The sequence below is a fragment of the Notechis scutatus genome, chromosome 1 (genome assembly GCF_049901735.1).
Source record: "Notechis scutatus isolate UNSWTSFEM ecotype Mainland chromosome 1, rNotScu1.2, whole genome shotgun sequence".
In the NCBI taxonomy this organism is placed as follows: Eukaryota; Metazoa; Chordata; class Lepidosauria; order Squamata; family Elapidae; genus Notechis; species Notechis scutatus.
In genome coordinates this window covers 274,696,668-274,724,115 of record NC_142009.1, presented here as the reverse complement: position 1 = coordinate 274,724,115, position 27,448 = coordinate 274,696,668, and the positions used below count along the sequence as shown (strand labels likewise).

The following is a 27,448-nucleotide window of genomic DNA, read 5'->3' as shown; positions in this document are numbered from 1 at the left end:
GAAGGGTATAGTTTATCTGTTATTGTAGATCAGTTGACTTGGCTAACAGGCTTCCTTTAAAACATTAGAACAAGAAGCTGGACATTGAAATTGAAAAGATAGAAGCAAGCTCATAACTTGTTTAATTAAATGCCCAGATCTAGTCTCAGTTTTAAAATCTGTGTTAACATAACTGGAACTTCATACATGCATTAGCCAAAGTGTGTTAATCATTGTTATGGATTCTTGACTGGCAATAGGAAACTAGCTATTCTACACCTGATGGTGGTTAAAAGCTCCTTCAATTCCTCATCAAATTGTTCTGAAGAAGGGGGAGACAGTGTCTTGTTGAGGTTATACCCCATTCTTAATTTCTTTTCACAGGTGCTGACTGGAGTGCCGACTCAGGAGCTGCCTCACCAAATCTGTTTCAGGCAAGCCACAGACGCACTCCCTCAGAGGCAGACCGTTGGTTGGAAGAAGTATCTAAAACTGTCCGGTCACAGCAGCCTCAGGTGCAGTCCCAGCCTCCAGCTCCCCAGCCGCTCCTCCAGCCTCCTGCGGTGGTTTCTCAGGCAGCACCAGCTTTTCCAGGCGGCACCTTCATTGCACCTCCACCTGTGCCTATTGGGGTGGTGCAGCCCATGCAGCCTACGTTCATCCAGGCTCAGCCCTATGCGGTCGCAAATGGAATGCCCTATTCAGCTCCCAGTGTAACCATGATTGGAATCACCCCTTCCCAGATGGTAGCCAATGTCTTTGGCACTGCAGGTCACAGTCAAGTGTCCCACGCTCACCAGTCACCTAGTCTTATAAAGCAGCAGACATTTCCTCAATATGAAACTAATAGCACTACTGCCAGCCCTTTCTTTAAACCCCCTGCCCAGCAGCTCAATGGCTCTGCTGCTTTCAATGGTGCGGACCCTGCCAAGTGGCCCACAGAGGACAAACACGGGCTTCCTCCTGGAGCTGGCCAGCAAGTGGATCCATTTGAAGCACAGTGGGCAGCACTGGAAAGTAAATCGAAACAACGTACTAATCCGTCTCCAACTAACCCTTTCTCCAGCGAATTGCAGAAGACATTTGAGATAGAACTTTAAGCAGTCCTGTGGCTTGTACTTCATTTCTGTGTATGTGTGTGTTGGCATTGGATGTAAGAGTACACTGGGGGCAGCATTTTTTAATCACTCATGTCCTCTCTTTGGAATTAGGTTGGGGATAGAGAGAGGGGACACTCATGGAAAGAGGCTCTTAAGTCCAGCCTTTTGGGGTATCAGCCAGGAAACATACCCCTTGCCACCTGTTTGGGAATTTGAATGGCAAAAGGAATCTGAAAAGGGCTGAAGAAGGGAGTTGAACCTGAAGCCTTTTTTTTCCACAGAAACTTCAGGAAACCTCACAAGCTGAAAAGCAAATGACTCACCACTATCTTAAGAATGTGTCTACTACCTTCCTGTGAATGGCCCATTCCCTTGGGGCAAAAACAGAGGTTAGGGAATCGCGGCACAGTAATGAATGGGCTGGTGGAGAAAACCTGCAAGCTGCTCAGAATATGCTATCAGTGGGGAAAGGATGAGCTTCCATTTCAAGTAATTATATATATATAGAATAAAGCCAAAATCTTTATTTTTATGCATTTTAGATTATTTTAAATAGTTCTAGTTATTAAAAGTTGAATGAGTTGTAAGTAATCTTGCCAAAGTTATAAAAAAAAAGGGGGTTGGATGTAAAATTGTACATAAGATTGATTTATCACTGATTCTTACAGTCAGTAATACGGGAATAGGGTAGGGAGTGGAGTTCCTAGCTTGTCCCTCTCTGTATCATTGTAAGTAGCATATTGCAACTACAATCATGAATCATGACCAATTTTTTTTTTTAAAAAAAATCATTGTAGAGTAGTGTAAGAACAGTATTGTCTTGGTTTGAAAACAATTGGTAAATTTTATCTTTTTTAAGCAATCAGATTAGATATTAGAGTTCATATAGGTTCTTTCATGTACTGCTGCAGTTTATTTGTCTTACATCTCTTTTAACACTACTGTTACAACTGTAATTATATTTACAATCAGGTCTACTTATGAACCCATTTTAGGTGCATTAAATAGAGTTTAGATTTTTTTTAAAAAAAATGCTTTCCCATTGTTATATGTGAAAGCTTATAGTTAGACTGCAGCTATTCCATGTCTTTCCTCTGGCAAATCATGAAGTCCATCTCATTTTTAATTTTATTCTTAAAACTTGGCCTTACAAGCAAATGTAAGTTATATATTTGTACTGATGATTTATAATCTGCTTTAACAGAAATAAATGTTGGTAGTAGATTATGTGTCCTTCTCAACAGGTTTCCTTGTTTTCCTGCAACCAGTTTGATCTCCATTTCATTTGGTGTATAGATCACCAAATTTTAAATGTTTGATCTATTAATTACAGGGCAAGATATATACTCCCATTTGTATCTATTGCTTAAAGCAAGAATTACAACTTCTGGAATTTCAGCTTGCTTTTATTTTGAAATTTGTAATATATTTCTTATGTCCCCAGAAGAATGTGGTTCCTACAAATTGCCACATTTCCCATTAGGGGATTATCACCATATTATTCAGAAATAGCCCTGAGGAACTTTGTATTTGTTCTAGAGAATTGTTCATTGTCTAGAGACGGGGCATCCAACCTTGGCAACTTTAAGACTTGTGGACTTCAACTCCCAGAATTCCTCAGCCAGCTTTGCTGGCTGAGGAATTCTGGGAGTTGAAGTCCACAAGTCTTAAAGTTGCCAAGGTTGGACGCCCCTGGTCTAGAGACATAAACTGGTTTTGCTCAGTTTTAGTGTGTCTTAGTACATAATGGAACTTAACGGTATTGCTGTTTAAAGTTACAGTACTTAAGTGGTTTGTTTCAGTACAAAGCATGCTTAATCTAAAACAAAGCTACCTCAAATATAAGTGCATGTATGGTGGATGTATGAATTTGGACTATGCCATACTGCACTTGAGTAAAAATTCACTCTTTTTGTCCTTGGTCTATTCATACCTTTTGCAAATGTAAATGCATGGAATTCTCATAAAGCTGCCACACAGACAATAATTGAATATTGTCAATGCAACATTTGTGTAGAGCCTAAATAAATTCCTATTGGGATCAGAGGCAAGAATTTCCATAATCCAGTAATTTTTGTACAGTGAATGGACAGTTACTAACTTACTACATACAGGTCCAAATACTTTAAGGCCTTACTTCTGTTGTAGAAAAACTTTTATAAAACCAGGGTTTATTTTGGGTCTAGGGAAAATGGCTTCTTGGAATATGCATTCCTTGTGGAGATTGTTGTGTGGAATGAATGAACAAATAATCATCAATGGTTATTTGCTATTAAGGCATAATTCTATCTACCGTATATGCCGGCGTATAAGACAACCCGGCGTATAAGACGACCCCCCAACATTTCCACTCAAAATATAGTTTGTTATATACTCGCCCCCTCTTCCGCACGCCTTCCACTTTTGGAAGAGCCGCGGCGGCGCTTTGCAATGGCAGCAGCGGCTCCTGGTTTTGCCTTTCCCTTCCCGAGGCAACGCGGGACTGGAGCCGCGCGGAGCCGCGCCAGCGGTAACAACTCCTGACAGCCCCAGCCGGATACCTCAGCGGAGCTCGGGCGGTGCGAGCCTCGTTTCCTTGGGAGCTGGGAGAAGGCTGGCTGCTCCTTTCGGCTTCACGGGATTCGTTTCCACGGTGCGCAAAAGTGCCTCAGCCGCGGGCAGCCACAGTGCTTCCCAATTACTATTTGCCGGCGTATAAGACGACCCGGCATATAAGACGACCCCCCCAATTGGAGGCATCTTTTTCAGGGCAAAAAAGTCATCTTATACGCCGGCAAATACGGTATACAATTTTATCAACCGACATCAAAAGTGCTTCTCTCAGATATGCGTTCAACATTAATCTAGCAGCAAAAGCTGCTTTGCTATTTTATCATTTCTCTTTAATATTATTAAATAATATTTCCCAGTCATGGGAGTAGATACAAGATGTAATAAAATCAGACTAAGACAAATCAGTTCAGATTTTTTTCCACCTTTAATATAACATATAGCCTGTACAATTCAACTGAAAAAGACATTGAAATATTTTAGGGGGCAAAATAACAAAAATACAATAACGTGGTTGTATAAGTGTTCATACTTTGTTGAAGCACCTTTTGATTTTATGACAGCGTTTTGGGATAAAAGCCGATTGGCATGGTGCATCTTGCTTTGGCAATCTTTGCCCACTCTTCCTTGCAAAGTGCTCCCAATCTGTCAGATTGTGAGGGCATCAGCCCTCTTCAGGCCACCCACAAATTTTCAATTGGATTCAGGTCCGGGCTGTGGCTGGGCCATTCCAAAACTTTCATTTTCTTCTGATTAAACTGCTCTTATGTTGATATGGAGATATGCTTTAGGTCATTTCCATGTTGAAAGGTGAAATTTCTCATCTTCAGTGTTTTAGCAGAGGCCTACAAGTTTTGTATCAAGATTGACTGATACTTGGAATTGATCATAATTCCCTCCACCTTGACTAAAGTCCCAGTTCCTGTGAAGCAAAACAACCCCAAAGCATAATACTGCCACCACCATGCTTCACTGTATGGTGTACATTTTGCGATGGACATTGTTTTTGCACCAAACACACTTTTTTGGATTATGGCCAAAAATTTCAGTCTTGGTCTCATCAGACCGTAACACAATTTCCCACATGCCTTTGTCAGATTTGATGTAGATTTTTGCAAAATGTAGCCTGGCTTGGATGTTTACTTTTTCATCCATTTTGGAGGGAGCCAGTTCTTGGTAATATCATTATTGTGCCATATTTTCTTCCGTTGTTGATGACTGTCTTCACTGTGTTCCATAGTATATCCAACACCTTGGAAAAAATTTTACACCCTTCTCCTGACTGATAGCTTTCAACAATGAGATCCCTTTGATGCTTTGTAAGCTCTTTGCAATCCATAGCTTTTGCTGTAAGAGGCAACTGAGTAAATGTCAGAAAATCCTACTAGAACAGCTGAATTTTATATTGGCTTGATCAGAGTAACTTTAATTGATGGCAGGTGTTTATTGACTACAATTTAATTTGAATGTGATTGGTTAATTCTGAACACAGGCACAGCCCTGCTTTTAAGAGGGAGTGCACACTTGTGCCACCATGTTATTGTATGGGTTTTTAAAATTATGTTTCACCCTAAGATATTTCAGTTTGCTTTCTATTGAATTGTACAGCTTATATGTTATATTAAAAATGGAAAAATTCTGAAGTGAGTTATCTTGGTCTGACTTCTTTTACATATCAAAAACCCAGCATTTTAACATGGGTGTATATACTTTTTATAGGCACTGCACCTGATCTTTAATTTCCTTTAACTTCTGCTCCAAGAAAAATATTTGAAAATACCATTTAAATGCATAGAGGAATGGAGGCTTGCTGTAAACTAATCAGCATGGCTTCTGCAAAAGCAATCTTGCCTCACCAAAAAATTTTATGAGATTGCCCACTAAGCTGCCATGGAGTTTTTAAGTTGGATTTGCAACTGGGGAAAGATTGAAGGAGAAATAAACTGGCAATTTTCACATTGCTGAGAAGGTATATAGTGGGATCCTTAGGATTGTTGTGATTGATTATTTTTAATTGATCTGGAATGTTAAGTACATGTACTTGTTATGAGATGAGAGTATTGTTCTGGTCACTATACTAGAAGCATGATATTGTAGAATTTAAAAACATACAGAAAAGCACAACCAAAATGATCAAGAGGATGGAGCAGCTTTGTTATACAGGATGAACACAATAATTGTGGCTGTTTTGCTTGAATGAAGGCAAGATTTAATAAAGATATATAATATAATTCATGGTGTGGATAATGTAGAGAAATATTTTTCCTTGCTTCAGATCATTCCATTTATGTAAAATATAGGGAGACCCAGAACTTTTTCACACAGCACTTACTGTAGTTAAACTGGATTTTATTGTTAGCAGCTGGGGTTAGAAAGATTTAAAAGGGGGTTGACCAGTTTGTGGAAGATAAGAGTTTTAGTTATTGATATTATCTGTTGATGACTCATTCATAAATACATAGTATGCCTTAAAGCAGGCGTGTCAAACTTGTGTTGTCATGTGATATATCATGACTGTGAACAGCATTATTGTACGTGACCTCCACTAAACTGGATGTGGACGTGGTCTTAAAATCTGATCTCTTGGAAGAAATAGGGAAATAAGACATGAGAAAAAGTATCTGGCCCAATTTATTCAGTGAATTTCCATGGCTAAGGGTGAGCATGGACCTGTATTTCCTGGTTCTAATAAAAAATCCCAATCACATCATCATACAGAGTTTGACCATTTAAGCTTCTAAGATAACATCATTAAAAGCATCAAAACATATTTGCTTTGATTCTCAAATTTTCTATTCTGAAAAACTGGCCCTCAAGGTGGTCAAGTCCCTTTTCAACAGATAACAGAATTGGAAGGGACCTTAGAGGTCTCCTAGTCCAACCCCTTGCTCAGACAGGAAACCCTACACCATTTCAGACAAATGGTTGTCCAATATCTTCTTTAAAACTTCCTGTATTGGAGAATTGACAACTTCTGGAAACATGTTGTTCCACTGATAAGTTGTTTTTGTCAGGAAATTTCTCCTTAGTTTTAGGTTGCTTCTCTCCTTGATTAGTTGGTTTTAAGTTGGTTGCCTGTTGCAAGTTTACCTTATCAATCCATTCAAGAGGAGATACAGTCAATGTTTTTGATGAATGCACTCCCTTAGGAAAACTTGTGCTTATGATTATAAATGACAGTTGGGGGTATGATTTGCAGTTGGGGGGATACCACATGCTTTTTCTCTGTTTTTTTATAAGATAATAATAATAATATTATAATAATAATCACAATATTCCATGAGGAGATCCCAAAAAGATATAAAGTCAAATTGTACCTTCCATGAAAAATCAATTCTGAATGCCAGAAAATACAAACATATTTTGTTCTCTCAGTTTATATGTCTGTGCTACAGTTAAATTATATTAACACCGAATTAATTTGCAACTTTATTGAAGAAGCTGAAAAACTTGATACCTAGTTCATATAGTGTTCTCAGCAGCAGGTAATCTGCAGAATTGCCTTGTTCCGTTACTAAACATTTTGCATAATATGCTGTAAATACTGGTTTGTTCATTTTTTACAGGAACAATTGATATGTTTCTCATTTTCAGTGAAGATAGTCCCATTGTCCAGTCAGATAATTAAAAAAAATAGATTTGTTTTGGGGAATTTGTTTTTCATTATCTGGTTATTCATGTATCTGAAACTTATAATGGAGTAGCCCAACTATAAAAACATATCTGCCCTCAGATATCGGAACATTCATATATTCTGATCGGTGTGTCTTAGTATTACTCCCATAGATAATGGCAGATTCTCATATCTGTTTTTCTAGCAAGCAAATGAAAAACGTAGTATTGTATTACAGATATACTTTGTTTCTAAAAGAAATGAGATCTTGAGGTACCTAAAATCTGGGGGATGTTTCAGGTTAATCGAGTCCAGAATAGTGGACCGAAAGCTATAGCAGGAATCATGTGAGGAAAAAACTGCAGATGTGCCAGCAGAGTTGGTTTTTCCTGTCTTTTTGCATTTAAAGGAAATTATAATAGCTTACAGTATTCACAGTTATTGAGACACTTAAAGGCTGTGAATAACTGACAGTCTTATAGTTAACACAAAGAGGTTTGGGATGTTTCTAGTTTTGCTCTGTAAAATGTGTTTATAGTCAGCCATTGAAAATGCATAGATACTGCAGTTTGAACTTCTACATGGTCATCCTTGTGTTAAATAATCTGGCACATGGGATGGGATAATGAAAGAAGTAAAGCATACCCTTCCATAGTTCTGAGGCATTAGCAACCAATTAATTCTGTTGTGATGCTGTGTACATTAGTGGAGCGGGCTGCACGGTGCTTTGGAACATACAGGAGTGCAAATTTGGTACTTGTCTATGACTCATTAATGCAGTGGTATCTCTTTGGGGATTGTGCGACTGCAGTAGTTGTGAGAGTCTAGAAACAAACACCACTTTTCAAATTGCACAGCCCTCTGGTATTTGTTTATGCAGAAGCGATACAACGTACTTTGTTTCCTTTTTCAAAGGCCTTAATGCAATTGTATACATGTTTAATTGGAAGAGAGGATCACTGTTTTTAATGAACTTCACAAAATCCAGCTTTGCTGTTTTAAAAGTATTTGAAGTATAAAACTCTGCCACATTGCCGTGCATTTTCCTCTTCAGATGGTTCCGAGTTCTGTGTATTTCCAACAAATATTAAGTGATATTTGCTGCTGGTAATTAACTCAGCAATGTTTCCTGTATCTGCTGAAAAAAGCAACCATTGTCTGCTTATAACTGTTTAAATCTGAACTGCAGGGTCATTTAAAATAACTGCAGGAAACAAGTTTCTAGGTCAGTATGCTAAATTTCCACAAAAAAATGTGGTCAGCAGATTTTCTTAGTGGGTTCTGGCACTAATTTTGCTTTTAAGTTTGATTTAAAATGTGTCTGCTATCCTTGATTTATCTTGAAGCAACTTTCCCACTTACTTTTGATTCTTGTCGGTATTGTAAAGCTTTGCTAGTGGAACAATTCTTTGTTTCCTTAACTGAAAAGGTCAGCCAGCTGTTAGAGGATTTGGTGTTTCTCTTGTAAAACAAAATGCAGCTTAGGAAAATGGAGATGCCATTTCTGCCAACTGTTCTCTCTGTTCTCACATTAGCTGTATTGACTACCCGTGTATGTGCTTGATAAACAGATTGGAGATGAGTGCTTTTCTTCTGGAGCAGGATTTCAAGAGGGGTAGCAAGCCTGTGACTCAGCCATAGCGGCGAGAACAGCTGGCACAGCAGAAGCTGGAATAATACTCATTATTGCAGAGCTGAGCCTGTAGAATCAGATCACAGTTAGCAAGGTGTGGCTGATCAGCACATTCCCTGCTTGTATCCACAGGGAGGGATGCTGGCACTAGAAGAGTTAAGGAAGGAAGGAAAGAAAGTCAGTCAGAACCAAACAAGGTGTTTTTCACAATCAGTTGAGGGTTCACTTTTTGTTATTTACATTATGGCTATTTAACTCCATGCACTGGAAAATATTCTCTCTCTCTTCTGCAGCTCCAGCAAAAATACTGTGAATGGAATCTACATCTTGGCAAACATTCAGAAATAGAAAATGGCAACATCAGCATTAACGCATTTTGAGAGAAAATTGATTGGTTTCTGCTGAGAGATTCTCTAAATGGCAAACAGCTGTTTCAGGCTGAAAATAAATGCTCTACACTGTAACAGCAGTTACAGCTTAGTCCTTTCTGAAGTCAAACTGGCATAGTTGAAAAGCTTTTGACCTTAAAATTGTCTTCCAAGTAATCTGAATGTAATATAATTTATTTGTAAATAACAAGGACTGGATTGTCTCAGTAATGATTTCATGTTTGTAGGACGTGAGTTCACTTTGTAGGACAGCCTGCAGAGGCAAGCTGCTGGATTTCGACCCCCTTACCAACAGTGGCAATTGAAGTGCCAGATTTTAGGCACCAATTAATAATAATTTATTATATTAATATGCTGCCCAACAACCAGTGACTCTCAATTCCAGATTCTCATAGCATCTCCAGCCTTGGCTGGGTTTGCCATAGGTAACTCAAACCCCATATTGATGATTAGTTTAACTGATTTCATATAGATAAGCATAGGAAAGAGGACCAAACCCTGCAATATGGAGTAGCTACAGGTTCAACTGCTTTTCCCTAACAATTGCTAGCTGGTACTAATGGCTCAAGTGGAAATGGGGCCCACTGCACAACTGCGTCCCCAACCATTGCAGGCAATCCATAAAGATGCCATGGTTGGTGGTATTGAAGCCCATCATGGAATTAATAGCATCTGGAAGCATCCAAGACACCCATCACAGCATTTTTCCCTTCTCATGATCAGGCATGGATAGTGATTGAAAGATACTTGGAAAATCTGCTTCTTTGGCTCTGTAGCTGAACCCCCATCACCTTCTCAAGCATATCCCCTAAAAAGGGAAGGTTGGGGACAGGACAGAAGTTGTCCAATATGGATATATTGAATTATGATCTCTTTAGGAGAGCATGCACTACTACTACTTTGAAGGCAGGTGCCATCTTGCCTGCACAAAGAGACATTAACCACTTCCAGATGCAAATACTTCTCTTTCAACTCTACCTACATATGCTTCCGTTAAAGAGTATCAGATATGAGGTTCTAAAATAAAACGGAAGCTCAGAAGTATGCTTCATGTACAAGATCATGTAGAGGGTCTACAAGAGAAAACATTTCCAGTCATGCAAGGAAAAGTACATGCCACACATTTAGGCTGCAGCTGCTGTGAAATCCAATGTACTGGAAATTAGAAGAAAATTTAAAAAGAACAACGCTGCATATCTACCTTCTGGCCGCCTTTTGATGACTTTCACATCTGTACTGGCACTGACGGAATGATTGCCACTGTAGGCATTGCACGTATAGGAGCCCTCATCACCAAGCTGAACGTTGTTTAGAAACAAGCTTCCATCTTGAGTCACATGGATACGACGACCATCTGATCTTACTGGAACCCCATTTCTATGCAGAAGTAAATAATTAGCAGTCCTGCAGTTGCTGTACACTGTCCCCAACTCCCAGTTACAAGGAAATAAAGGGAGAGTTAGTATTCAGAGAGTCTTCCAAGGAACACACCAACGGGGTTGTTTCCAATGAGTTTGAAAAACTAAATCCAGATTCATCTTCCAAGTAGCTGGTTCTTACTTGATACTTTCTTGCATGTTTCAGTAGTACTAAAGAGATAAGTAAATACAGCTGATTTTTTTTTCTTACCTTGACCATCTTATGTTTACATTGTCGCCTGTCACAACACAATAAAGATGAGCCTTCTCCCCTTCAGACACAGAAAGTCTGGGCAGCAGGTCAATAATTTTCAAGTTTCCTAAGCAGGAAAAGAGTGTCATGAATTCCAGGAAGATTTTTCCCCAAAGTCATCAAATTCTGAAAATGCAGCTCTGATTGAACAGCCCTGCTGATTGCGTGAACTTGGTCTTTCTAGGTGAAATGGGAGAAAAATCTCAACATGACATCCACAACAGAATTCAACACAGAGAAACACTGTGTAACCAATCAGCTACACTTCAGTACTTCTCTATGGCTGTCCTACACCGATAAAAGTAGGAACTGTTCTATAGCGGTAACTGTACCTCCCTCTTAGATTTATTCTCTCATGCACACAAATCAGTCACTGCAGCAGCCATTTCCAGAAGTCTACTTTCTTGTTTCTAGAGCAATATTTCCACTAGGAGCCTAAATCAATTTGAATTATCTTAACCACAGCCACCAAACTTTTTAAAAAAATGTATTGAATAATTTTCTATACCTATTGAACCTGGCACAATTTATGAGAAACTCTAAATAGTCACTTTGATGGTACCATTGATGAAACTAAACTGATCTCATACCTAAAGGGAGTTGTGAAACCACCATGTAGAGATAGTTCTGCAATCTTAAGCACAATGTTCAACTTTTACAAATTTTCTTCTTGCCGCCAGGTTTCAATTGCTGGAAATATGCTGAGATAGTTCACCCTCCAAACTGGATATATTAATCAGCAGCTAAAAGTTTACTTTAACACTAGTAGCAAAAAAAGCACCGTATTTTTCTCCAGCAGCAAATTCATTACTTATATTTGGGTAATACTGAAGTAAAACTCACACACACACACCTCTAAGTCTAATTTGAACTTTTTTCTGATCTTGGTCCCAGCCATTAGAAGCAATGCATGTAAAGAAGCCAACATCTTCAGCTGTCAGATGACTGATTAGCAAGGTACCATCAGGTTGCTGCCTATGCCTGTAAATTAAAATTGCCATGAATTTTAGAAGAGGAGATACATTTATTCACAGAGTATAGACTATTGTTTGTGAGAAACTAATGGCTCAAAATGTACAGAATTCTGAATATAAGCTATGAGCTCCTAAGGTTCAAATATGTTAACAATTGCTCTGGGATCAAGTGTCATCAGTCCTGCTTAATTGCTGCAAGCTAATTAAAAGTAGCTGGGTTATATTGCACTAAGCCATGGTTTGCTGAGTAAACCACAGTTGGCTGGGATGTTAAGGAAATACAAGCTGTAAAGGTATTTGGTTTTAATTTTGGATCCTGTGTAAATCAGTCCACTCTTAAAATTAATCTTTTTGAGCAGCTGGTAGTAAGTTGGCTGTTTCAACTTAAAACATGCAAGAATCAAAAATTCAAAAAAAGCATTGAGCTGAGTATAATTACAATGCAAGGTACCGATCCAGGCTGTAAGCAGTTTAAGCAATATTCAGGTTGTCAAATGACAGTCTTTGCCGGATCACTTCAGGCCACAAATATTGAATAGTTCAAATGAATGAATTGCTACGCAGATGGATGAAGCAGGAATGTATTAATAGAGAGATGGCTTCTGGGAGAATTAAGACATCCCTTTGATAGCCTGTTTTCTGGTTGTTCTATGATGTACATGGGAAGAGTAAGAACTTAATGAGAGAGGATGAAGTAAGGATTAGTGGCTGGCCCAAAGTCAATTCAGAATGCCATGATTGAGAGACGATTTGAACCTGCCTAGTCCTAGATACTGATCATCACATTATGCTGTGTTCCTAATCATGTTTAGGAAAGCTCATTGAAGATAAAGGAGGGGAAAGCTGCCTGTTCGGGTTTTCCGAGATTTATTTTGTAAACATGGTGCATTTCAGGCCATCTTACTCAGACTTCTTTAGCTGGAGCTATTTCATCTGTGTGATATGTTCTACTAAACCTAGGGCAGTACAAGGAGAAATAAAACGGTATGGAAAAAAGGGGTGGTTGATTGGGTTATAACCGTGTAATCGGCCATCGTTCAAAGATACTGTATGATAATGCTGAACAAGAGGGAGTTTTGACTACCACAGCGTCCCATGATCATGCGGTCACATTGGAGCTCGGTGCCCAATTTGCAATTACATTGTCACATAGACCTGTGGTCACAATTTCCAACATTCTCCGCCTGCTTTCCACAAGTAAAGCAATAGGGAAGCTGGCAGGAAGTTGGAAATGATTTTTGCTACTTTTTTTTGCCTACCTGTGATGCTTAGCACCTGCCTGTGGCATTCTGCTGTGTCATATCTACCTATGCTTGGTAGAATTTGTTGAATATTGTAGAATACCTGCCTCCTGTGAAATTGGCCCACAGCATCCACCCTGACCCTCCTATGACATCCACACTCTGCATACATCAGGCATCTCCCCCCAACTGGTGGCAGAAACCACTAGCTTCATTGTGTAGGACTTCTGCCTTTTCTCACGTCCCACTTAATGACCCCCATGGACCTAGGGTTACAATGGACACTGGGACTCCTGGGATTGCCGTTGCTAAGCAATGTGCTCACATGACATGGCACTTTATGTCCACATTGCTTAGCTGTAGAAATTCTGGTCCCAAATGCTGTTGTCACCCAAGGACTACCTGTAACAAAATGGGGTCTCTTTGCTCAACTCATTCAGTAACACAAAACCAAGGTGACCAGAAAAATGTAAGGAAGTAGGAGAAAGAAATGTAGGAAAATGTGAATAGGGAATGCTAAAAAAAAATACCCTACTGAAGTATGAAAGTATAGCTGTAGAATAATACAGAGAAGGAAGTGTCATGAGGGAAAAACAGAAATGGAAAATTTACGGACACTTGTCCCAAAGGTGCTTTTTCAGGAGGCAACTGGACTTTCTTGTTTTTTTCTTTGAAGATGTTTCATTTCTCATCTAAGAAGCTTCTTCAACTCTGACAGGATAGTGGGGAATGGAAGGATTTATATTCCTTGCAGACAGCTGATTATTTGCATCCTTTTAGAGGGTCGTTGAAGCACTTGAGGTTTATCTGTGTCCCCAGGGCCACCTGAGTAGTGTTCCTGGTTCCTGTAGTCTGCAAATTTCTCTCTGGAAATCCATTCCCATTCCCACACCATTCAAAGGGTGTTCATCCCAAATTGTATAGCTAAGAGTCTGTAGAGATTGTCAGTCATCCAGGTCATGGTTGCCCCAAAGGTGCTTTTTCAGGAGGCAACTAGACTTTCTTGGTTTTTCTTTGAAGACATTTCGCTTCTCATCCAAGAAGCTTCTTCAACTCTGATAGGATAGTAGTCTTCAAAGTAAAACCAAGAAAGTCCAGTTGCCTCCTGAAAAAGCACCTTTGAGACAACCATGACCTGGATGACGGAGAACCTCTATAGACTTACAGACACTTAATTTACCTATTTCATTGGACTTTTTTCCCCACTTAGTATAAAGACAACAAAACAAGAAAGTAATATTGTCAAAAGATACAACTTACCTGGCAGATGAAATAGGATGGCCATCTTTCTGCCATTCAATGGTTAAAGACGGAGAAGCCTCTACATGACAAGGCAGTCTGACTTCTTCACCAATGCTAGCATCAACTACCGAAGGCTCATTCTTATACATTTTTAACCTGCAAAGTAGATGCATTAAAATGTTTTCTTTTTAAAGGATCAGAATTCCATCTTTGATTTTAATGAATTGTCAATGGTAATATTTGCCATTGGCAAAAGATGGTATCTCAGGCCCAAGGCAAAATAATTCCAGAGCAGTTTCTCTCTGTCTCTTGGTGGCTTCCTGATTTTTGAGAAAATAGCTGGGGGATAAAATGGTAGAAGTGAGCCCTGGATTCACCAAGAGTGAATCTGCTGAGTATATGTCCAAGGATTTGTGATTCCTACTGGCTCCGCGGTTGGCAACCTTGGCTAGATAAGCCTTTGCTTTGTCCATCTTGGGCTATTGCACTAGCTACAATGTTATCTGAGACATGAGGACTTTTAAGATAAGATAATCTTTATTGTCATTTTTACTGTGAGTACATTGCCACACAATAAAAATGAAATTCTGTTGCCTGCTCTCTATAAAGAAAGTATACATCTACACACATACACCTGCGGATCCTAGTCAAGCATCGCTTATATGCTGTGTCCTGGATAGAAGGAAGTGAACTACCAATAATCATCTCTGCATCGCCTTCCTGTCCGAAGCAGTAATGCTTCCAAACCAGACTGTCATGCCATGTGACAGGATGCATGCGATCATCCCTCTGTAGAAAGTAGCAAGGGCAGGGGGAGGAAGGTGTACTTTTCTCATGCAATGGAGAAAACGCAGGTGCTGCTTTGTCTGCGTTACAAGTGTCTCACAGTTGAGCGACCAAGCTGTATCAGGCTCTATAGGGGAATTTAGAAGCTATCCAGAATTTTCAATTGTGTAAAATGCAGCAGCCAGAATGCTCATCAACGGTTGAAGATGGGAATATATTGCATCTTATTCCTGGCTGTACATTGGCTCCATATTTACCTTTTAACTGCCATTTGAAGTACTGATTTTAACCTAGAAAGTCATTTATGATTTGGTTCCAAGTTACTTGTAAATCTGCATTCTCCACTGGAGTGGCCCAGACCAATTCAATTATGAGAAGGAACTGGTTGTTTCCCATTTTCAGGAAGCTTGGGGGAAGGAGGGCAAAACTGGAAGCATTGTTTTTCCTTTTATTGGAGGTTAGATTAACCCTGACATTATCTCCTTTCAGAAGAAGCTAAAAATGGTATATACATTCGATAAATTAAATGCATCTGTATTACATAATTGAACTTTAGCCCTTTTCTCCTTTCATCATGATTTGAACATAAATGAACCATTACAGAGATTCTTCTTCAATAAGTGCAGCTCTCTCTTAACACTTTACAAAATGTAGGTTTGTATAAATACATCCCTTTTAACTGTTCCCTTGGCTACAGGCCCAGATAATGCTGCTAGCCATGAGAATCCCATGTAACAGAATGTTCTCCTTATAATTTATCTGGCCGTGCGTGATGCTTTCGGCAAGAATTTCAACAAAATCATGCAGTTTTCTGAGGACCTACGCCAGACTGTTAATCCAGATATAGGAGGTTTACTTCTATCCTTAAACAAGAATAAAGAATAAAGTAACTGAATACTTATGACACATGATTGTAAAAGAATGACTCCCACTCCCTTTGATAATGTTCCATGCATGCACTTTAGTTTTTGCGAGGAGGATTATTTCTAATTATTGAAGCTAGCAGCAATTGCTACAGATGGATGCCTCAAAGATCAATGAGTAGAACGGGGAATGGCAGATGACTTATTCCATTTTTACATTTTCTTTTGAACAGATTTATTTGCAGAAGATGGCATGATAGTTACCCTTGTCACTGAAGTGACGTTCTTAACCCGAGTGCCATTCTGAGCCGTTAAAAAGAAAAAAGAAAAGACGAGTTGCTAAAGATAAACTCCATTTCTCTCTCGCTTCAGCATTTCTTAGTTCTTTTTAGTGTAGCGACATTCTAGAATGTGACTCACGGTTCTTAGTGAGCGGATGCCCACCTACACAAAAGAAGCAATTTTGACCTGGTGATGCTTGTGAACCTGGGCTGCAAGTAGGCCACTAAATTTTAATTACAAAACTGTCCAGTGACCAGTGAAAGGGAGCTATTTAAATAATTGCTTGTCTGTATAAGAGGCCTTGCTTTGCTAGAATCTCGTTTCCTGCAGATATAGTTTTATTTCTACAATGAATATTTATTAAAGACAATAATTAATTTCTTAATGTTTGTTTCCTTCTAACAGTAGGATCCTCCAGGAGCCAAGCAAAATACGGAAAACTGCCTAAGGCATAAAATGATTTCATTAAAACACTTTGATATCAATGGTTGCTTAAATTAAACCCTTCAGGTTCTTTCAGATGCCTGATCATCAGGTCCAACCAGTAAGAAAGAAAGAGAAGAAAAATCCTAAGAAAAACTAGGTTAGAGTTACTCCAGATTCTGTGTTGTAGCTGTAAAGAAAATGCCGAGCTGATTTCTAAGCATTAAGATTAGATACAATAGCACTATGATTAAATAGCCTGCTCTTGTTTGATCAGCTTCCAAATGCATCTAAAGAGCACACAGCACAATATGTGGAACATGAGCTGCTATGGGAAGTTGAAAGATATACCTGTATGTTATTTGAGGATGCAGAGAAGAAACATGTGACCGCCTGTCATTAGTTCCTGCGCCAAAGACTCTGGGCTGCTGATTCTGACCATGAGTAAGTTGATGCCTTCTTCCCTGGGTGAGGGTAGATTGAGGGATTTCTATACAAAGAAATAGAACAAAGAAGGGTTTTGCAATAACCTTCCCCCAGGAGTGGAGAGGAAATGGATATTTTGCAGTATCCTTCCCCTGCCATGCCCACCAAGCCATGCCCACAGAACTGTTAGTAAAAAATAAATAAATCCCACCACTGATGCAATTTGGAAAGGATATTGTTTTCCATTGATGATAAAAATGTAGAATGACCTTCTGGCTACATCTGGCCAAGCAGTTTCTTGCTTTATGACTGTTTTGAGTAACAAAGAATAAAATAACCTTTGACCAGCAACTCGATCTGTCTGCGTTCCACCCTCCCATTTGAAATTATGCACATGTAGATGCCAGCATCCTCGGTCCTGAGATGGCTAACCACCAGGGAGTTGTCAGACTGGTAGGTATGCCTACAGGGGAAAAAGATTAAAGGGTTGTCAAATATGGCAGACTGGAAATCACACCAACTCAGTGACAGTCACCGACAGAATCAGTTGACACAGAATGACATATTCAATTGATAGTGTCATATTAATAGTAATTACTCTAGTTGGTTATGGGAATAAGAGCAAGTGAACGATGCTAAAGATGAATCGCTGGCAGGTTTCCTACTGGTTATGTGAAGACAGTGAAATAGACTTCAACTTATCACCACATTTAAGCCCAAAATTTTTGTTGCTATGCAAGACTTTTGTTTATTGAATTTCCCCCCCTCCCATTTTATGACCTTTCTTGTCACTGTTCTTAAGTGAATCACTGCACTTGTTAAGTTAGTGAGACAATTGTTAAATGAATCCGGCTTCCCCATTGACTTTGCTTGTCATGAAAGGGGATCACATGACCCCAGGACACTGCAGCTGTTAAGCCTGGATTCCCCAACAGGTGTTAAGGAAAACAAACTAAACAGAACGTGCAGCGAAGTCAGATAGGAAGACAGGTAAATGTGTGAGATAAGCCTTCTCGTTAACACACAGTAAAAATACAGATACGCTTGTGCTATCAAAATTATAATTTATTCCATTTAAGAATTATAGCATAGTCATGTAAACAGTCCAGTAGTCATATATCATATTTCAGTCAAGTCTTGTCAGGGATACTCTATTTGCAAAGTTCGTGTTGAATAGCCAATGTCAGTACACTTACAATAAATCAGTCCAATCTTCTCTCCGTTGAGAAATATCTTCAAAGTAATCCAACACTTCTTCTCCTCCCCGATCCAGCAAGAATGCAGTCTTCAATAAGCCAGCCAGTAAGAGCCAGAGAGTGCCTTGCTGCTTATATAGTACTTTTACAGCTGCACCCTTAATTACATTCCTTTAGCTTAAAGTCACATACACTTTATCTGACAAACCATGATTCATCATTTTATTATCTTTACCCAAAACAGTTAGGGTAAAACAATGTTATCCCTAACAGCAGCCATCATAAATATAGGCCAGTTGCTAAGTGTCTGAATTTTGTGATCATGGAGATGCTACAATTGTCATAAGTGTGAAAAATTGTCATAAGCAGAGGTGGGCTGCTGCCGATTCACACTGGTTCAGGCGAACCGGTAGTTAAGATTCTGTGCAGTTTGGCAAACCGGCAAATCGCATCATTGGCTGGCTGTGCCCCCACTCATATTTTGGCCTGTTTTTTGGGTTGTTTTGGGCCATTGTTTGGGCCAAAACGGCCTAAAAAGAGCCTGAAAATGGCCCCAAAACAGCTGAAAAATGGTCCATTTTGGGGGGTGTTTTTGGGCCAAAAATTCCCTGAAAAATGGCCTGAAAATGGCCCCCAAAATGGCCTGAAAACAGCCCCCAAAAGGCCTTAAAATGGCCAAAAATACCAGCCAAAAATGGGTGGGGGTGGGGCCAGCCAGTGGTGGGATTAGCCCCAACCGCCTGAATCCTACCTCTGCCTTTGAGGCGAGTGGCCAGGAGGCAGGGCTGGGTGTGATGAGTGATGTCACCCACCCAGTCACATGACCAACCAGCCACACCTACCCAGCCAGAGAACCAATTGTTAAGTTATTCCAATCTCACCACTGGTCATAAGTCACTTTTTTCAGCTATTGTAACTTCAAAGGGTTACTTAATGAGCTGTTGTAAGTTAAGGACTACCTGCAATGCAGCAATGGAAACATGCATGTAAACCTCACTGACGTTCAGAACATGATCAGAAGTTGTAGGTTTAGGTACTGACAAATTTCAAATGTGAAACCTATGACCTCAAAGTCCTATTCATAGGGTATATAGGGGTGGGTCCAGGGGTCAGACCTACCTATCAGATGAGATCGGCTGTCCGTCTTTCTGCCATTCAACTCTAGAGAAATGGGAATTGTCTGTCTTACAGAGAAGACGGATGCTTTGTCCTAAGCCTGCCTCCACTGCAGAAGATTCTGGTCCATCCAAGAAGATCCTGAAAGATATGCAGCAGTTTCCCCCCAAATGGATATGCATAGAGGATTAGATAGGAACTTGCATGAAGCATGTTTCTAAAAAATTAGCAAGACATCTTCAGTATTTCTGTGGGAAATCATGCTAACACAAATACGTACCTGTTCAGAGAGTATGGAAAAGTAGAATCTGGTTGGGTTTGATACCCAAATCTTCTCCATGTTAATCCATCTGCTCCAGATTCCCTCCTCCACTCTTCATGCTCTTGTTGAGTGGTTTGGCCATTCACAGTCAGCTGCTTCTCTGAGTGTCTGGAAATCAGAGTCTCACCCAAACTGTGCAAATGATCTACTGTGTCCCTTTTTATTTCATCAAGCCTTCTCGAGTGATGAGAACTTTCTGGCTGGTTTTCTAGCAAGCTAGCTCCTTGCTCAGATTCAGGTAAGGCATCTTGATTGGAAGAAGTCCTATCACCATGGCCTTCATTCCCTGTTCTATGAGTTATAGTTCTTCCAAATTGTTGTGGCTTTACCTCTGTGTTCCCTTCTTGCAGCTGGGAACTAGAGTGGATGTTAGGACTTGCAACATGAGGGTGAAGACTTACATAGCTGCTTCCCATTGATCCGTGGCAGGTTTTCATGCATTCTTCTTCAGTAGCAAAGTTGTTCTTATTCCCATGGCAACTTCCATACCAAAAGCGATTGCATTTTCCAACATCACTCACAAAATACCAACGTATTGTCCAATCTGTGCAGGAACCATGGGCACTGGGTAATAGACACTGGACAGGATAAGCTAGCAGCAAAAGCCGGAAGAGAAATGATATTTGTATATTTTTTATTTAACATGCTATCAATTTCTTTTGGTTCCTATATTGTTGTGTTTCCCTCATGCCTGCATGAATCTGCTTCCCCTAAAGCAGTAATTCCTAACTTGGCAATCCCCAGATATGTGGATTTCAAATCCTAGAATTCCACAGCCAGCATCACCATTGATGAGAATTCCAGGAATTGAAGTTCACACACTAAGAAGTTGCCAAGAAACGCTACATGAAAGGGAATTGTGTGATATGTATGTATGCAAATAATTTCATCAGGGAGCCTGAACGAATTTTACTTCAAAACAGAAATGTATTGGTGAGTCTTTCATATGAACAGCATAGAATGTACAAATTCTGTAAAACCTTACTACAAAAGGACAACATATTTTTTATGCAAGAAATATAACAACAGAATTCAGATATAAAGACATTTATGTATTTCAGATCAAATTCTGACAGGTCTTTTTAAATCAGATTTTTTATTATATAGCACATAAGTAGTCCACACTCAGTGACCACTTATTCAGCAAACTATTCAAATTTAGGATGGCTCTGAATGAGGGGACTTACAACTGTTCCTCATAGTTGTGGCTGTTGCAGTGCTTAAATGATCGACATTTGTGACATTCTCTGCCACCTTCTGGCAAGCAAATTCAATAGGGAAATTAGCAGGAGGTTGTAAATGGTGATCACATGATTAGAGAATGCTGTGGCCCCACAAGATTCACCCGACAATAGCAAGTGGAACTGCTGCAATTGCCATCACAAGTCAACGCAGTCATGTGATGTTGCACTTTATGGCTATGTTGTTTAATGACAGAATTGGAGGCCACAATTACCATTATTAAGCAAGACTACCTGTACATATAAAATACCACCGAAATGATTCCATTGGTTGTTGCCATTTTGCTAGAAAGTACTACATGTGAAACTACATTTCAAAAACCAAACGTCACTTACATTGGCTGAGTCTTGTGGGACATCCTTCCCCTTGAGGCCCTAAAGCAGAGGCAATGTTGTCATAGCAACAACCATACACAGAACCTCGGCATTCTTCTGTTGGCACCTGCTGGGCAAGAACTTGGCTTGTCTTAGAGAAAACCAGATGTTACTCAGATTATACCATTCAACAATGTTTATGAAGTAGCACATTCAACTAAATCAATCCCAGAAACAATTCATAATTCAGTTACATTTTTCTTACAGAATAAAATATCAAAAAGCTACCCTGCTAACTTTAATGTGAGATAAATGGAAATAGTTACACCCTGTGAAAGACAGCAAAACACTTTATAATATTTTGCTCCATCTCTGAGCAAGAACTTGGAGAAATTTTCTGTAGAAATAGAAAAATCATATAATTGTGGAGATGGAAGGAACCTTCATCTGGAGTGGCAGAAGAGCTGATGAACTTTTGAACCTAATTCAATTTGCAAATGTCTATGGAAGCTTTATCAGATTTATCAAGAGGACATAAGGAAACAGCCCTGATTTTGGATAAATGCAGCTGTTGTATATGGGATAGCTAAGGGGAAATAACTATATTCCAACATGTCTTCTAGAATGTGTAGACGTTTGCCTCACTTACTGTTGGAGTGGGAGAAATAGGATGATTTCTGCTTATGTAAACATCACTGTAGTATTGTGTGCACCCTTCTTGGTTAGGTCCCTGGGAACGTGATATTCCATCGGGGCAGCACCCATATCTGGGGGGCGAAAAAAACCAGTAATATGTTGAAAACAACCCAATATATCAGCTTTGCCTGCAAATTGCTCATTCAGTGAGCTAGTCCTACCTGCTCAGATGGCAAGAATCAAGTGGGCAACCTTGGCCAAAGGGACCTGCTGCAGCAGTGTGACCATCTGAACAACAGCCATGAGGAGTATGGTTGCAGTCTTGAACATTACTACCACCATTTGGATAAGAATGGGACCGGCGGGACACAGAAGAGTCTGAGTAAGAATCCCTTCCAAGGGGTAAGAAATTGGAGCGAGGACTCTCATTTAGCTGGGTCTGGTGATGAGTAGAGGCGCTTTGGATTATTCTTTCATGTCTAGAAACTGAAAAATATAGGAGATAATAAAGTCTTTTGAACCTTTCAAGGAAAACATAGTATAATGTTACATAGCTTGTAATCATATTTCATTGGGACAAACTCTTACTAGAGGGGTTGTGTAGTGGTGAGATCTACATACAGGTTTTTCTATTTTCTTTTACTCCAATATCCTTGCATCTTCCCTCAACCCACCACGTTCTTGCTTGTCTGACATAGATCACCTGTACTTACAAAGTTTATCACTTGGTGTAGCACTCAATCATAATGCAGAAAGTCTGAAAATAAGCAATTACTACAATGCATTCCCAAATTAGAGTATTTACCTCTATTATTAATTGTTAGAAATGAGGAGGAGTCCGGTAGTACTTTATTAGGCTAACTAATGTTATTATAAGGTATGCATTTTGGTGGCCACTCCATGCATCTCATAAAAGTCAAGAAAATCTATACCTTTTAATCAAAGTTGTTAGTCTGCTAAGGTGCTACCGGACTCTTTCTGGTTTTTGGCTACAAAAGACCAACATAGCTCTCTTACAATATCAATTGTATAACCAAGTCTATTAATTTGACAACAAGATAAAACTACCCTACTTAAAATGGTGATTGTTGTTTCTTTGTTTACAATGTCATTAGGATCATAGCTGAGGCTCCTTAATTGTACATGCATATAACCTGAAAAAAACCCTCAGTGAAATAGAAATGGTACAAAGACTTAGCTAGCAGCTACCAAGGCAAGATGATTAATATTGAGCAAACTCCTTGCTTCATTCAGAACTTAGGGAGAGGACAAAAAACAGTACATTCCAGTGGTAACCTCTTATGTTTTCTCATGATTTTTCCCTTTCACACAGATCAAATCTTTGGGGACCAAAAATTACAATAAACACTCAAAGCGTTTGATGGATGGACCGGTTGCCTGGAAGCGCGTAGTTTCTCTAGGTTTACTTTCTAGGAGCCCAGGAAGATTACTTTGCAGCTGTAGCTATAGTTATCACACAGAGGGTAATAGCAAAGGGGGAACAGGAGGAAGCAGGAACTTGATGGGAAGGTTAGGATTAAGAGAATAAAGAAGTGTGCTATTAATTTTTTTATGCTTACATACTTTCCTGCCCGTAATATGGATGTAAAACTTAACAGGCATGGGAAAACGTATGAGAGGTTTACTGCATAGTAAGGTCTGGCATACAGATTTGAAACCTGAACACATTAGGGAATATTGTGGGAGGAGAAAGAAAAGTTTTCTTTTCTTTTTTTCACCTGAAACTAATCCTTCTTGTTTGTCCAGACTGGACTCTTGAAAAGGTCATTTATATTGAAATGGGACAACTCACCGATTTGCCACAGTCAACTTACTGTAGGATTACTCATCATGGCCAATTCACCGTAGGACAACTTGCTGCAGGACAATTCAACAATTCAATTTGATTATTTAAAATAGTTTAAAAATTATTTCAATTTTTGTAATTCATATTTCACTTTGCCCCTCCTCTGGCATCCTTTTTTAATGATTCTATTTCACTATTTCTTTGATATTAGTGTAACTCTTGTCCTGCAGCGAGTTGCCATGTGGCAAATTGTCCCATGGCGAGTTGGCCGTGACAAGTTGGCTGTGGTGAGTTGTTGTAAACCCCATTGATACTGGGGCTAGATGGCATACAACAACATATTGTGGACAGTCTTCATTTGAATGCATAGGATATAGAATGAATACCATTTTTTTTCTTATTTTATACTCATTCGAGTCTCAAGAAGACTGAGCACGATCAGATTACAGAATTTTGTATTCCCTTTGCCTGTTATTTATAGTTTCTTATTGAATATCACTATGAGGAACCATGAAGCATGGAACTGAAGCAAAAAGTGTAAGTTTGGGTGAAAGTCAAGGGAAAAGGGCTTTGGTCATCTTGGCTCTCCCCTCAAAGCTAAACAGGGATTGCACTTAGTTAACATAGCCAGCCACTAAGAAATCCAAAAGTCTAGCCCAAGAAATGCTAATACTATCCCAGAAAAAGATAATGGTAATTCACTTACAAGAAAGCCATTTAGTCAAGAATCCATAAGTGTCTATTGCCCTAGGAGTCAAGGCTAGCTCAGTATAACCTTTAGGTAAAGTTGACGCATTCAGTCAAGGGACAACACGATTTCCTACTTTTCAGGAAGACACATGTTTTAAGTACCAACTACAGGTAGGGTAGAATTGCCTGAGAAAATTCTGGTATCTTTAACTTAGAAATTGGAAATACTGACAGGCAAGGCTTGCCCTATGTCTTCTGCAAAACCATAAATGATTCTTAGGATCTACTCTGGAAATACTAGTTGTGACATACAGTTAGCAAAACCTTTTAAATTTATCATTCAAGTTCATTGAAGACTTGAGGCAAGTGCAGAGGTGGTATTCAGCAGGTTCTGGCCAGTTCTGGAGAACCGGTAGCGGAAATTTTGGGTAGTTCAGAGAACCAGCAAATACCACCTCTGACTGGCCCCACCCCCATCTATTCTCTGGCTCCTGAGTCCCAGCTGATCAGCTGGGCCTTCTTTTGTTGCCCTGCACAGGAGAACGGAGCTGGAAAGCAGGTTAGTGGGGTGGGGAGGGAATGGAGATTTTACAGTATCCTTCCCCTGCCATGCCCACCAAGCCACGCCCACCAAGCCACACTATGCCCGCAAGCCACACCCACAGAACCGATAGTAAAAATAATTTGAATCCCACCACTGAGCAAGTCGTAATGTGGATCTCCAGTGAAGTATTAGAACTGGGACTACCAGTGTGTTATCCATAAGCAGCAATCTCTCCCTGAGCGTATTCTAGGCCCCAGGTGATTTGCTGTATGTGTGTGATTGGCAGATCATCATGACTACTATTTTGTGTATAGGGAGCTCCTTTCTCTCACACAGCTCTACAATTTCCAAATGTGCACGCTGGTTCCCACTACATTAATGACCAGGGATGGAAGTAAATATCAATTTATCTCCCCATTTTCATAGTCATGTCACCTTTGCTTTCTGTTACTGTCATTGAGAAAAAAAGCAGGAAAGTGAAGGCAGGGCTAGTGGATCAAAAGCTTTTTCCTTACGAAACTATAGCCTGTAAGATTTCCATTTCCTTAAAAACGGGAAAGGGGAAAATGTCAAAAAGCTACACAGAGAAAAGCAAAATAACACTAGACGAAGGAAGGCCAACTTGGCATTTCCAAACCTTCAGCGCCTTGGTCTGGACGGTAGCGGGTCAGTAACGTCCGACGACTGATATTGAACCCTGTGATGTCTTGCATACTGGGAACCTCTGCAGGAACGCGAATAAATATACTGTATTATTCTGTGTTAAAAAAAAACCTCTACTCCTGCAACCATCAATTAAAGGGAGCCTACACAATACTTTGTTGTGTAATGTTAAAATGGCACTTCAAAATAGATGGAAATAAAACTCCATTAGAAAACACGAGGGAAAACATTCTACAGACTTCAATACCCAGAGTATACAGTGGAAAATAATAATATTCCTTAAGAAAGAGGCAAAATTTCAAGAAAAGGAGAGTAAGTTAAAATGTATTACAAAAGTGCAAGGAATTTCCATTTGGCTCTCCAGTACCCTAATAATATCCCCTCCAAAACTACCAAAGTGTGTGGAAGAAAAAAAACTGGGATCCTTTGTTTTCCCTGGTTTTTTTTTTATAGTTTTGGGGAAAATTTAAAGGATGAAACGAGTTCCTTAATTTTTCAAGGCTTTCCTGGTCTTACTTGATTTCAATGGCTTTTAATACTATTGATTGTGATATCTCTGGGAACATTTCCGAGGGTTGGGAGTAGGAGGCAATAGTACTAACTCTCCTTCCCCTTGAGTAGACTCCAGGTAGCATCCTTTCTGTAAAGGATGTTTCATAAGAGGTATAATTTAACATGTATAAAATGGAAAGGCCTACCAGTTAAACTATGCGACGGTGGCATTCTTATCTATTCTAACATCTATTCTAACATACATTGGAAGTAGATGCTGAGACACCACTGCTTTGCACTTACGCTGGGGCAGGTGACAAGGTTGTGTATTGCAGCTCCCAAGCGTGGTTGGTATCTGTGGCTGTATGTCTTGACAAATCTCATAACTGTAAAATTTGGAATCCCCATCAGCGCAGATGACTTGGCGGGTTCGGATACCAGAATCGCAGCTTTTTGAGCACTTGATCAAAAAATGGTAAGGATTAAAACACTGATTAAATCAATCAGATGAAGAGCAAGGGGCCAGAGGCCTTGTGGGTGAAGTGTCAAGGAACAAGTCTGCAAATACTACTTGGAGGATTCCCAATAGGGAACCCTCCAGTCTTCCTGCACGCTGCAGCCATTCTGACTTGGAATTCTGAAAGTTGCCATCCAAAAATATCAGAATCGTAGCACATCAGGGAAAGAAACTGGTAAAGAAGAAAGACCTGGTAGGAATAGTTATTTCCAAGTCAGTTAGTAGGACTGATAAATAAGGCCCAGGAAGAGCCCAAAGGTTTTGCAGGCAATTATTCTTACAGGCAGTTACAACTAAGACACTTTATCGTTTCATTTCCAGAAGATAAGATCACGTGAGGATCACTATCCAGCCCCAGAAAACCATTGATTAAAATAGCTATGTTGTGGCCATGCCCTAACTTTGTCCTACAGGCTAATCAGATTGGTGACCTCCTTCTTCTTCGTTACCCCAGGAGATCAACAAATATTGTATGGATGCAAATGGGTCTTTGTAAGAAGGTGAAAAAGGGAGCAGCGAAGGGACAAAAACTGGATTATTCCTATTCCTGTCATACTCACCAATCCCCAGTCTCCAATATGCCAGCCAATCTCTTGTATACAATTCTCCCCGATACAGGGCTGGGTGTGCTGAGGTTTTGGTTCTCTCAAGCAAGCAATATCTAGAATCTGACGGCCCTGTTCAACCTGGCAGCTTACAGTCCTGGTTTGAATACCTTCACCACAGCTTACTGAACA

At 39.7% G+C, this 27,448-nt stretch overlaps 2 protein-coding genes across 19 annotated transcripts in view; one reads left to right on the top strand and one right to left on the bottom strand.

Annotated features, from left to right (window-relative positions):
* Window positions 1–2,306, top strand: part of NUMB (NUMB endocytic adaptor protein) — a 78,131-nt gene extending 75,825 nt beyond the window's left edge. For all 9 annotated transcript variants that reach the window (XM_087951643.1, XM_026671077.2, XM_026671079.2 and 6 more), the window contains one exon: window positions 364–2,306. In XM_087951643.1, coding sequence (XP_087807769.1) covers window positions 364–1,079 — 716 coding nt within the window. In that variant the 3' untranslated portion in view covers window positions 1,080–2,306. The remainder of the gene's footprint in view (window positions 1–363) is intronic.
* A 5,860-nt stretch (window positions 2,307–8,166) lies between these two features.
* PAPLN (papilin, proteoglycan like sulfated glycoprotein) overlaps window positions 8,167–27,448 on the bottom strand; it is a 98,251-nt gene continuing 78,969 nt past the window's right edge. For 7 of the 10 annotated variants that reach the window (XM_087951631.1, XM_087951635.1, XM_087951636.1 and 4 more), the window contains 15 exons: window positions 27,272–27,448; window positions 26,498–26,654; window positions 25,677–25,763; window positions 22,220–22,484; window positions 22,012–22,129; window positions 21,384–21,513; window positions 19,765–20,398; window positions 19,488–19,625; window positions 17,511–17,635; window positions 17,098–17,236; window positions 14,411–14,548; window positions 11,789–11,916; window positions 10,894–11,002; window positions 10,466–10,641; window positions 8,167–9,022 (listed from right to left, as the gene is read on the bottom strand). In XM_087951631.1, the coding sequence (XP_087807757.1) occupies window positions 8,874–9,022; window positions 10,466–10,641; window positions 10,894–11,002; window positions 11,789–11,916; window positions 14,411–14,548; window positions 17,098–17,236; window positions 17,511–17,635; window positions 19,488–19,625; window positions 19,765–20,398; window positions 21,384–21,513; window positions 22,012–22,129; window positions 22,220–22,484; window positions 25,677–25,763; window positions 26,498–26,654; window positions 27,272–27,448 (2,670 nt within the window). In that variant the 3' untranslated portion in view covers window positions 8,167–8,873. The remainder of the gene's footprint in view (window positions 9,023–10,465; window positions 10,642–10,893; window positions 11,003–11,788; window positions 11,917–14,410; window positions 14,549–17,097; window positions 17,237–17,510; window positions 17,636–19,487; window positions 19,626–19,764; window positions 20,399–21,383; window positions 21,514–22,011; window positions 22,130–22,219; window positions 22,485–25,676; window positions 25,764–26,497; window positions 26,655–27,271) is intronic. The other 3 variants (XM_087951634.1, XM_026671073.2, XM_087951633.1) reach the window with 2 other exon arrangements.